The sequence below is a fragment of the Ochotona princeps genome, chromosome 11, assembly GCF_030435755.1.
Source record: "Ochotona princeps isolate mOchPri1 chromosome 11, mOchPri1.hap1, whole genome shotgun sequence".
NCBI lineage: Eukaryota > Metazoa > Chordata > Mammalia > Lagomorpha > Ochotonidae > Ochotona > Ochotona princeps.
The window spans coordinates 58,537,664-58,550,481 of NC_080842.1; the positions used below are offsets into that span (position 1 = coordinate 58,537,664).

The 12,818-nt window shown below is 44.1% G+C and overlaps 1 protein-coding gene across 1 annotated transcript in view; it reads right to left on the reverse strand.

The window, feature by feature from the left end:
- The window catches only part of ANAPC4 (anaphase promoting complex subunit 4), a 37,319-nt gene that overhangs the window by 6,763 nt on the left and 17,738 nt on the right, over positions 1-12,818 (reverse strand). The window contains exons 12-20 of the mRNA XM_058670248.1: positions 11,509-11,551; positions 11,313-11,389; positions 9,898-9,998; positions 9,759-9,810; positions 6,745-6,800; positions 4,118-4,167; positions 3,009-3,065; positions 2,723-2,779; positions 654-747 (exon numbers count right to left, since the gene is read on the reverse strand). Of these exons, the coding sequence (XP_058526231.1) occupies positions 654-747; positions 2,723-2,779; positions 3,009-3,065; positions 4,118-4,167; positions 6,745-6,800; positions 9,759-9,810; positions 9,898-9,998; positions 11,313-11,389; positions 11,509-11,551 (587 nt within the window). The remainder of the gene's footprint in view (positions 1-653; positions 748-2,722; positions 2,780-3,008; positions 3,066-4,117; positions 4,168-6,744; positions 6,801-9,758; positions 9,811-9,897; positions 9,999-11,312; positions 11,390-11,508; positions 11,552-12,818) is intronic.

Here is a 12,818-nt window from a genome sequence, read left to right on the forward strand (position 1 = left end):
GTCTGACTGATGAGTACCTTGTTCCATAGGGCTGGGCTGCCAGAACAGCTCTGGTTCCAGCCATGCTGGATAGAGTAAATTGCCATTATGGTAACATTTTAAGTTCCCAAGAGGCAACAGATGCTGTGGGGTCACGGAGACATCCCATCTTTGTTCCCAGTTCCTGAAACAGAACTAAAACCCCTGGAACTCCCTGACAGGTGTGCCAAGAGCTCCTGTTTCAGTAAAGCAGCACTGGCCACGCTCCTGCAGAGCCTCAGGACGGAGGCTGGTCCAGAAGGCAGCGGGGACCTGACTGACCCAGGTCAGGCTTGAAATGGAGCTGTCTGACGGAAGTGAGCCCTTCCTCACGTGGGGCATGGGTGCTGTCAGCAGATCATGGAATTGCAAGTCACCCCCCTCCCCCGGCATTAAGAGGTTAAAAAAATTGTTTAGTTTGGTGTCAGCACAATTTTGAATGTTTTCCATCTAGCATGATCACGTCAGTTATTTTGCTGCTTCTCTAATCAAATGAAATGGACACACACAAATAGTAAGTCTATAAAATTTACATGAGTATTCAGCCAAGTACTGAACAAACCATTACCCGATCCACTAAAACCCTGCTCTCAAATAAATATGGACACAGCCGAGGAGCCCGGATCTTGAAATACCTTTAAGGTGTCTGCTGTTGTGAAGAAAGTCATACCACTGGTTCCCTTCTGTGTTAGGGGGTGACACCAGGTCGTCATCTTCATCTTTCAAGTACTAGAAACACAGAAGGAGAGATTTAAATTTAATAACAGAAGAGTTAGGCCCACAAAACTCTGTGTAATCTCTTTCTATTTAGTAAGCATTCTGCATTGCTGCCAAGTCCTCTGAAAGTACACTGCTGCTATTCTAAGCACGGAAGACACAAGGTGATACATGCCAGGCAACGAAACACACGGCCAACACTACAAGATGACAATGCTACAGGTGCAGAGGTCATCAACTGTGTATAACCCTGGTCTCACATCACGAGCATATTCTATCTTACGTCAGGAGGTTGCAAGGCTGAGTCGCTGCTACCAGCAGTCAGTGTACCCTTGCATAGCTGCTCCTGAAGCATGGCTTGCAGACCCCCTCCAGTCCCTGGACATACTTTCAGGGACCATAAGGGTGTACCAGCTGTTGTTGTTTTAAATATTTATTTATTTTTGTTAGGAAAACAAAAATAAACAAAGCTACAGAGAGGGGAGAGACAGAGAAAGATCTTCAATCTACTGGTTTACTCCTCACAGCCATTGCTCAGCTGATTTGAAGTCAGGAGTCAGAAGCCTCTTTTTGGTCTCGCACGTGAGTGCAGGGCCTAAGGACATGAGCCATCCTCCCCTGCTTTCCCAGGCCTTCAGCAAGGAGCTGGATAGGAAGTAGAGCAGCCAGGACACCATGCATACAGGTTGCCAGTGTCGCAGGCGGATGAGCCAGCTACTCCACCGCACCAGTGCCCATCACTCAGTTTCACACTACTGTCCGGGAGTGGGTAATCATGGTCGCCTTTGCCAACGGTAAACACAGGGCCCTGAATCACTCAGTTATCATTCTGCTTGTCGCCACATACTTGGTTTTATTGATCTTTGACTACTAAGTACTAGTTTCATTCAGTCTCCACCCATGAGGCCAAGTCTTCAATACCAGGGACACAGAGCTGGTAGGGATCGGGGGCGGTTCTACCATGCACCCAAGCAGGATGGCACTCTTGAGAGGCAGAGTGCTTGGAAACGGTTTTGGTCGGGAGTAAAGGCAGGCTGTTTTATTTTAAGAGAATACTATTTTTTCTTGAGAGAAGAACTGGTGTAGGCAAACTAAGATCACACAAACTTCAGTACTTGGCAAATATTCTTCCTGAAATAGTGAGCTGGAAAACTGAGTATAACGACTGGCTGTATCTGCTGCCGATGCCAAAATTTAAGCTTCAAAGCTGAAACTGAAACCGTGGAAAACTTACAGCTGCCACTGTGTTTAGAGCTCCACAGCACTCCAACGTCACTGATGGGAGCGGTGGCACCACTAAGTTCGCACTCTCGCCTGTCATATGACAAATGCTGGAAGTGTGCAGAGATTTGCTAAGCAGGGAAGCGGGACTTCAGAAGTGACCAATGCAAGGTGGTAGAAGAGATCCATTTTAAGTGCCAAGGATGAAAAGATCATGTGCAATTTTAGGTTCTACAGCGAAACCAGCCTTTAAGATACTATTGCTTGTCAAGGCCTGGTGTAATATCAGAATATTCACAATTACCTAAGTTACTGTAATACTTCTTTCCCAGAAACATCCCCATGTATTTTCTCAACATATTTAACAAAAACAATCAATGCATCTGAGAATGACTGCAGGTTTGAGGCCCTACGTAGCTATCACAGGAATTTGCAATAGAAGTGCCAAAGGCAGTCTTTAATACCTACTGGCATTACAACCAGTGGGCTGCCCTGCTAGGCCACAATGCTTAGCCTGGTTATTTCTAAACGGAGGGTCACTGCTTAACTTGGGATTACAGAACTTCCATAAAGTTTGAAAAATGATGCAGATTTAGGATTAGCTCTTAAAAACCAGGAGTAGAGGTTGACATTTGGCCTAGCATTTAGGGCACTGGTTGGCACACCTGTCACCTGCATCTTAGTGGCTGGGCTGGAGCCTCAGCTCCGGCTCCTGCAGAGCAGGTCTGCACTGGCGGACAGCAGTGACGGCTCACGTAGGTCTTACCTGACCAACTTTTTCAACATTGAAGTATTTTCCTTTTCGATTATAAAGGTCAGGAGCCTAGAAAGAATAAACATGATTTAACTCTTAACTTAAAAAAGAAAAAAACTTAAAAAAATTCATCATAAAAGAGTTAGTGACACTCTTTTCAAACTTTACATATAAAAACCAGTACTTACACTAATTAATTTTAAAAAGTGGATGTTAAAGACTTTAATTAAATTGGAAATAATTACTTATTACCATTTCCCAGGTTTATTGTAATTATTTTTTAAACTCTATTTCTTACCTCATTGAAATGTTCTGTCAGAAATTCAGCAACAAAAGTAATATCTTTCTGAGTCATCTATCAAAAAAACGAAAAACAAAAAATTAAAAGCAAGTTTCCAAATAGAAGAGACATGATGTAATAATACACACGACTTTTTTAGTAAGCACTGAGAAGCTTGGGAAAGCAGGTGTGAAGTTTTTACAGAGCAGTACTGATGATGTAACGTAACCTTGAAGGCAGGAAATCTGGGGATCCTGAGAGATTAGCTAAGCATTTCAAATCCACCTTCCAGGCGGGGATCCGAGAACTGTGGGACTCCCTCCCCTGCCAGGCGAGCCGCGGGCTCAGGGATCCGTGGGCTCAGGGATCCGAGAACTGTGGGACTCCCGCCCCTGCCAGGGGAGCCATGGGCTTGGGGAAGTAACACTGTCCCTGCTTCCTGCAATATCCTGCCTCCCCCAGCCCAGTTCTACAGCCCAGACTCTGCACAGTTAGGCCCCTCCCTAAGATTAACATAGGAGAACACAACTTTATGGAAATACAGCCAACAGAGATGTCCGGGAAACCACTGTTGGGAAACTTTCGTGGCTTGGGAGCCCTGTCACTGTAGTGGTGAAAACGCACTGAGCCTGAGAGAGGCTGACCCGGCAGGGGCCTCACTCGCTCAGTACACAGAGGTCACTTAACACTGTCCTTTTTGGCAGTTCAAAATTCACCTGCTCTGTCCAAACCGACACCTTCAGGCAGGGGTGAGGATGAGAAGCCATGGAATTTAAAGTGTTCTGCCCTAGTCACAAAGGTCTCCCTTTGAGACTCCACTGCCACCTGTCACAATCTCCACAGTGAGAAGGAAATGGCTCACCTGAGGTCCACACAGGGACTAATATCTAAGTACTTGATTTCCAAGAAGACAGAATACACTCAAGATTTAAGTAAGTTCAAAAAAAAAAAAAAAAAAAAAAAAACCACAACAATTACAGATTTCAAAGTCTTCCATAAATGGGGGGCGGGGGGTTCTTGTGCATAGCCCAACAGGCTGCAGAGGGGCAGTGCGGTGACCTGTAAAGCTGGGCTCCGCCAGGACCACGACCACACACCCTGAAGATGCCCTGTTGAGCACTACTCACCACCTTATTCAGCTCAGGAAGCACGTGGTCCTCTGTCATTCTCAACATTGCTACAGATAGAAAGGTAAAACATTAGACATGCTACGAACAGAAGCTTAAGCACAAACAGAATTCAAAGATGAAACGCTTTTGTTGAACTAAATATTTGAAGAGCTCCTTTTTGCCAAGAAATTGGTTTTTCTTCTAAAGATTGAAGGGTAAAGAACTTACATTTGATTTATAGTTTCAGGTTCAAAAGCAGCCAGTGTAATCATTCTAAGCTATTATTATTTTTTTAAGACTTATTTATTTTTATTAGAAAGTCGGATATACAGAGAGGAAGCTCTTCCATCCGCTGATTCACTCCCCAAGTGGCTGCAACAGCTGGAGCTGAGCCAATCTGAAGCTAGGGGCCAGGAGCTTCTTCCTTCTGGTCTCCCACACAGGTGCAGGGTCCCAAGGCTTTGGGCAGTCCTCTACCGCTTTGCCAGGTCACAAGCAGGGAGCTGGATGGGAAGTGGGGCAGCCAGGAAATGAATCAGCACCCATATGGGATCCCAGCGAGTGCAAGGCGAGGACTTTAGCCACTAGGCTACAATGCCAGACCCTAAACTATTCTTCTCATTTTTCTCCTTCTACTGAACTCTTTGTCATGCCACATAAATCTGCCTTCCTGTACTCTGTGTGTCAGGACCCTCCCAAGCTACACCAGGTTCCTGTCAGAGTCTGTCACCAGTCCTTTCCTCCACAAGCTTACACAGCAAGACCTGTGCTGACTTCCCTGCTACATGAAGACCTGCTCCGCTCTAGTGTGTGTTGCACACACGCATGGTAGCATGCTTACAAAGTTCATGGGAATCTTATTCAAATATGCATGTTTATACACTCTCTTTAAAGTTGTGCTTGTTGGTTTTGTCCTTTTAAAGTAATGTCCTTTTTGGTGTTAAGATTCATCTAAATGAATATAACTGAATATGTTGCATGTTGCTTGTGAACAGGGTCTAAACACATTTCTTCATTGTACTTAGCCAATAACAAGCATATCCGAAGTATCTCTGCAAATGAAGATTATTTTAGAAACCGTTAATTCAAGAGTTTAAACTGTAAGAGAGATGGGTTGTAATCTAGTCCCATTCACTCAGGTATTCATTTAGTCACGCAAAATCAAACATCACTTACTGGGTGCTAGAGATACAGCAATGTACAGAATATACTTCCATACAGCTACTGGTGCCAGAGCCATGAGCACGGTTAAGTGTCCCATCCCCAGCCCAGTGTGCTCTCCGGGCCATGTCTGGTCTAATGACAAGCACCTGGCACCAAATCACTGCCTTCTAACCCTGGCATTTGCACAGTGATCAGAAAGAGCAGAAGCTGTCTACATCACCTCCAATAACTCTAAGTAAAACAAAACGACTTCAGTCAAAGGAAATAATTTTCAATGGCGTCATTTAATTTTTAGATTACAATTGATTCTAATGAATATCTGGCTATTAAAGAGGTCCAAGTGCTCAGAATCCGCCCACCCACTTGGAAGACCCAGTTCTGACCTCCTACCTTAGGCCATCTGGGGAGTGAATCCACGGACAGAAAATCTCTCCTCGTCTTTCCTCTTTTCTCTAACTTTACATTTCAAATAAATAAATAAATATTAAAAAAAAAAAAAAAGACTTGCCAGATTACTGCCCTGGTCTCTCATCCTGGCTAACATTGATAATTGTGAGAAAAATCTAAGATTATCAAATATCTACATCTGCAGATCACACCTGGTTTTTAAGGAAACGCAATTGCATTAGGCTGAAGAAATACAAAGTCTGAGTTTGTAATGTTAGAATGTAAGATGCTAATAGCGTTAAATCATTTACTTAAGGGATATTAACACATTGCAAGCCATTTTCCTTTACTTCACTCTACAGTGTTTTAACGAAAGTGATCCACTTGTACATAATGGAGGGAAATGCATGCTTGATTATTTTAGAGTCATGAAGGGGGTCACAAAAATAGCAGCTAACCTCAACTCCCTCCCCAAATGCAGACACAGTGGAGACACAGAGGCAGACAAGTGGTGGCGCCCACCCAGCGGGGCTGGTACTCGTGGGAGTAATAGCAGAACCATCTACACTTCTACGTGCCACTGACGACACGCGTGGCTGGTGACGAGTACGGGTCTGGATGTGCAACGTCACAGCATTTTAATCAGTTTACAGTTGCATGTTGCCAGTAGCTACAACAGCAGCCAACACAGATCTGGAAGCTGAAAGCTAAAACTTAAGCGAGGAAATTAGCTAGTGAAGGAAACAGGCTGTTGCCTAACATATAGCAGGGGTTCAGAAACATTACTTTATCTCCAGGAAACAGTAGGAGGTTTACTACAACAGGTGAACTACAGTGATAAGAACCACAGGAGCTCCAGCTGGGCTTCTGTGTCCCTGTGGGGAGTGGGGCTGGGCTTCCAGAAAGACCAGGAATGGTCACCCATGGGCAGGCGCTGGAGCTGGGGAAGAGCACTGGATGGAGGGTCCTGCTAGCTTTTCTGCCTTTACAGAATCTGAAATTGCACTGGAATAATTAAAATAGTCTAAAATGAGCCTCTCTCAACTTTCTAAAAAGTGACAAAATAAAGAAAATCCTTCATTGAATTAACTTACCCACATACAACCACCGGAAAAATGCCTTGAAGTTTTTCATACTACTATCGATAACTCTACAAAGACAAAAAATAAAAGAAACCAGAAATAAATTATGATGTGAGGGTCATATGACACTGTTTAAACTGTCATGGAACACAATCATCTTTGCTGCTTTAAGTCACCCTGCAGGGATGGCAGGTAAGCCTGGAGAAGAGCAGATTTTAGAAATCCAACACACCTAAGAATAAGATTTCAAAAAGGGAGATTTGACTCTCCTGAAAAACACAGCAAACAACTCAGATTGTAACTGGTTCCGGGAGCCTTGCCAGAACCATGCAGGAATCTTTTCTAGGGTCCAGAAGAACATCCAGTAGAAAATTCTTTGCTTACTTTGCAATATCAGAAAAAAAGTGTTTGTTTGTTTTTTTTTTTTAGCATTATTCTCATGTTTTTAAAAAATACTGATAAAAAATGCCTCAACAAAAAATCATTTCTATAGAAAAATTTTCTTGTGTTACTGCCCTTGATATTAAGACATTATATGGGGCTCGGCAGTGTGGCCTGGTGGCTAAGGTCCTCGCCTTGATCCCATATGGCTGCTGGTTCTAATCCCGGCAGCTCCACTTCCTCTCTATCTCTCCTCCTCTCAGTATGTCTGACTTTGTAATAAAAATAAAATAAAATAAAAAAAGACATTATATTTGGAAGTTCATTTTTTATTTTGATGATAATAGACTTCAAAATTTTAATTTCCTTGTGGCTTATATAAATGTACCTTTTCCTCAAATTAACTGTTACAGATAGTGAGGTATTCTTCTAAACAGAGAAGGCTACAATTTTTAAAATGTTTTTTCAAGCTCCCATCTGTAAGACAATGACTCCAAGCACTTCCCTTTCCTGAGCCTCAAAGCCTTTCCAAGTATTAGTTTGCCTGATACTATCAGTTTTGAGGTTGGTATTGGTAAGTTGGCATTAACTTTCTGTACTAAAATACCTGGAATTAAAATGCCACATTTCTCATGTTACCAAGCCATATTATCAACCCTGTACAGCAAGAATAAGAAACAATTATTAATTTGTGCCTTTTTACAATCAACGCTATCTCCTACACCCCAGGCAACCAAGCTAACTTCAAAATTCTCATATCTTCAGTTTCTCCAACTGTAACCTAAGGTCATAATAGTACATTTTACATATTTGAAAGGAGCAAAAAGTTAAATGATACCTTCATTCACATTGAAATATGCTATTTTATGTTTGTCTTAATAAACATCCTGAACCAAAAAATACTTTGAAATACAGGAAACACAATGTGACCTGTCCTCTTGTTTTGTCTTCTGAGCACAAGTCTCTACAGCCTTGTAATACTGCCTCGAAGTGAACATGAATAGGAAAGGGCAGAACAGTAAAAAGAGAAGAGAAATGGGTTTCAGAACCGTCAAGGACTGATGGAGGATGGACTGGTGACCGAAGGACAGCAGAGGCCACAAGCCAGACACAGACCAGGCAGCCGGAATGGAGACAGCCACCTGTAGAGCTTAGAAATGCCAGGCTACATGCGAGTTATCAGGGTGCTGGATGGGACTGGGCACAGGAGAGCTCTCATTGTGAAAACTACTCAGCTTTGTTCCTTGAATCAACTGGGAAGGGCTCAAGCTGTGTGATGCGGGCCTCAGTAATCCAAAGCCAAGGCCTGAACACTGTAGGGCACACATGCTAGTGTCTGGTCTCCCCTGCCTGCACTGAGGCCTCAGGAACAAACATGAGGGAATGACCAAGCACCACGTTATGTGAAGCAAGCTGCCATCAGATGGAGAAGTGAGCAAGGCCGTGGAGATCGTGCAGGCAACAACACAGGCCCGAAGAGAAACCCAAACTACGTCCTCAGAGCAAAGTCACCAGATGCCACAGCCACAAGACAAAAAAAGGATGTGAGAAACAGAACACCTTAGGAAACGACAGGGCAAGCAGGCCTGTTGTAATGGTCCAGATCAACAGTCTTGTCCTTCAGCCCTCCCCAGCTAGATCTCTGAGTTCACTCCCAGACCTGATTCCTATACCAAATGCCACCCTCCATAGTCTTACATGCAAGACATTTTTACCGACCAGCCATCTCCTGTCTGCCTCTCTGCACAAAACGACAACCTGTGCCTCCACAGACGCATTGTCCATTGGTTCTAGCACCTTCATGGTCTCTCATGCCCCCTTACCTCAGGGCCCTAATTCCCTCCTAAACCAGTCCACATCCGAGGGCATCACTTTACTCATACTACTGCTTCACTTCACTCTGAGCCTGGGAAGTCTAACTGCTCACCTGCTCTGTGCCCCACTTCCTCAGCAGGCCCTGCCCACCATGTTCGCTGGCCTCACATCGCTGGCTTCAGGGAATACTAACCAAGTACCCACAGTGCCACTTGCAGCCCTCCCAGGCCTCAGTGTCCTCTTTATTTTCAGGGTTATCTACATTTATCTATGTGAAACTATCTCAAACAAGCTGTGCAAAGATCTAGTAAATTCAAACTCACTCTCCACACCTCCTCACACCTGCTCCCCCCCAAGTATCCCCTTAAACTTGTAATTATCCATGACTCCACACTTGATCTTAGCCAAAAGGCCAAGAAGCGATACAAATGCAAAAACTCATCTTAAGAGAATCAAAGGGCTGGCATTGTGGGGTATGCCAACAATGCCAGCACCCTGTGTGGGCACTGATTTGAGTCCCAGATGCTGATGTCCAATCCAGCGTCCTGCTACTGTGCTTGGGAAAGCAGCAGATGGCCCAAGTTCTTGGTCCCTGGCTTCAGCCTGGCCCAGCTCTGGCCACTGCAGTGCTGGGCATGAATCAGTAGATGGAAGATGGATCTCTTCCTCTCTGTCTCTTTCTTCCTCTTTCCAATTTTTCCTCTCTCTATAACTCTGGTTGTTGAAAAAATAAATAAATCTCAAGAAACATGACAATTTCAGGGTCTTACAAGTAAAAAGTAATTATACACATTCTCACATGAACAATTCCAGGAATCTCCACTACTTACTGAAGAAGTTCGTTGGCCTTGAGTATGAAAGAACCCACAGCAGTGATAGCATCTAAAGGACATAAATAAATATCACTTACTAAATGAGTAAATGAGTAAGCTGTATTTAATGTAGTCTACTGAAAAGTGAAATCCCTACCTTCAATGCCTGCGGCGTCCAGGCCAAGGGGTTCGTATTTCTGCTTCCATGAAGCCATTCCTTTCAATTCACTCAAATGGTACAACAGAGACTCGGAGCCACTGCGAGAACAAGGCAGAACCAAATATCAGCACCATCACCAAGGTGGCAAGCAGCATCTGGCTGGGCTGGACATTCCTGCATTTTCAGAAAACTCTAATTTTCCTTCTGTGAGAAATAATCCTCTCTTAAAACCTTTCCTAAAGACTGCGGCAAATTCGTTTGGTCATCATGACTAGTGGAATGAACACATGACCTAAAGATTAAACTGCAAGATGATCAAACTACTAGCTCTGGCCCTTCGCCATTTTGTTCACCCAACAACTACAAATTCAACATTCAAAAAATGCTTCTTGAGCTCTGACTTCAGGGCGGGCACTGTGCCCAGCAGTGGGGACTTCACAGTGAACCAACTAAGCCCTCATGGCACCAACTGGGTATGAGGGAGACGGTCACATGGTGCATTCTCCTATTCAAACAGCCGTCTGGAGGACAACACACAGGCTGCAGCTGCAGCAGAGGCACCTGAGGCTCCTGAGGCATGGCAGGGGTCAGAGGCCTCTGTGAAGGAGTTAACCAGAGCTGAGGGCAAGTGGGGAGCAAGGCAGCAGAGCAGCGGACAGGCAGCGGATGCCACAGGGCACGAGTGTGGGCAGGGCAGGTGGCCAGGTACACTAACGGTCATGCAAAGGTCTCTGAGTAAGAGAAACATGGTGACATGCCCGAGGGGACTGACACCCGAGGCACACTGTGGACAGAAGATGTCAGTTTGGAGGATGTGGTAGTGAGCCAACGGAGCAGTGATGCTGCCTAGGGAGAGGCACACAGTCTAAAGGGGCTTATCAAAATTTAAATCAAACACGTGGCTCCCATATGCAAACTGCTGCACTCAACTTGGCTGTAAACAGAAACAGTGTGAGATCTGAAGTTCTAGGACCAAATCCTGATTCTGACACTGTGTAATTTCAGGTCAGCCATATAAAGCATCTGAAACTCAGGTTTCCACTTGTGTAGATGAGGATAACCCTAGTGAACACCTTGTACAGGTGTTAAACAAAAAAGTACACCAAATGCTCTGGAAACAGTCAAATCACGTATAAACACACTAATCACTGCTCACAAAAGGGTCTATGTCCAATTCCAAACACACTTTGTGGTTGTTTGAGTGAAAAAAAGGACCAGCATGGGATCTTGTCTCATGAAGAGACTCCAGACACTACTTCATAAAGCCAAATCTCGGGTTCACCAAGATTTCTCCCATGTGCCAAGGCAGTAACGGAGACAGAAAAGGTTGGAAGAAGTGTCAAGTGACGAAGAGAAGACCAGTGTCATGCACGTGTGAATGCGATACCAGGAAATTCTACTTCACTTCATACCTCTGCAAGTGACTTATAACCAATTTCTGTATACTGGAATATGATGACTCTATAGACTGGCCAAGCTTTTTTAAACCCTAATAAAGAGGAAAAAATACATTTAGCATTCAATTTGGGTACCACGTGCCATTCAAAACAAAACAAAAGCTATGAATGTGTTCACAGCCATTTAAACACACAGGTACTTGAACTGTACCTTTACTGTTAACTGGTTCATCAAGAGGGTCTGAAGTTCAGCACTAGAATGAAAAAAAAGAATTTTTAGTCATTTCTCTATTCAAAATATGAATCTATCATTTTAAAACCTTTAGATGGGCCTGGCGGCGTGGCCTAGCGGCTAAAGTCCTCGCCTTGAACACCCCAGGATCCCATATGGGCATCGGTTCTAATCCTGGCAGCTCCACTTCCCAGCCAGCTTCCTGCTTGTGGCCTGGGAAAGCAATTGAGGACAGCCCAAAGCTTTGGGACCCTGCATCCATGTGGGAGACCCGGAAGAGGTTCCTGGTTCCCGGCTTTGGATTGGCGCGCACTGGCCCGTTGCGGCTCACTTGGGGAGTGAAACATCGGATGGAAGATCTTCCTCTCTGTCTCTCCTCCTCTCTGTATATCCGGCTTTCCAATAATAATAAAATCTTTAAAAAAAAAAAAAAAAACCTTTAGGGCCCGGCAGTGTGGCCTAGCGGCTAAAGTCCTCGCCTTGAACGCCCTGGATCCCATATGGGCGCCAGTTCTAATCCCGGCAGCTCCACTTCCCAGCCAGCTCCCTACCTGTGGCCTGGGAAAGCAATTGAGGACAGCCCAAGGCTTTGGGATCCTGCATCCGTGTGGGAGACCTGGAAGAGGTTCCTGGTTCCCGGCTTTGGATCGGCGCAGCACTGGCCGTTGCATTCACTTGGGGAGTGAATCATCGGACAGAAGATCTTCCTCTCTATAACTAAGCTGTATATCTGACCTTGTAATAAAAATACATAAATCTTGAAAAAAAAATCTTTAAAACTTCCAAGTGCAAACAAGAGTTTGAAATCAAATAAAAAGAAATAGCTCAGCAGTTAAGAACTTTGTTGTACTCCCAAAGCAATAAGAAAAACAACAACAAACACTAAGAACCAAGTCGGAAGCAGACTCCAACATAGCTGAGGATGCCCTGTGCACTACATGGCATTTCAGATCCACAGGGAAGGGCAAATTCACGAATTATACAGTGTTCACCTGAATATTGTGGTGGGGGGGAAGAAGTGAGCTTTCCAGTGCATATAATCAAGTAAATTGGGAACACAGAAAAGCAATAAAACAGAAGAAAATACAGAATAATCTCTGAATGCCTTTAGAAACAGGAAATGTCTTTTTTTTTAAAGCGTAACAGCAGGTACATTAAAAAAAAAAGATTGGCTTGACTACAATATTTTTCAAATTTTCATATACATAAAAAATACAAACAAACAAAATGATCACATTTTTAGTACACAGAAAAGCATACAAAGACATACTCTTTTCGTTTCTTATGTT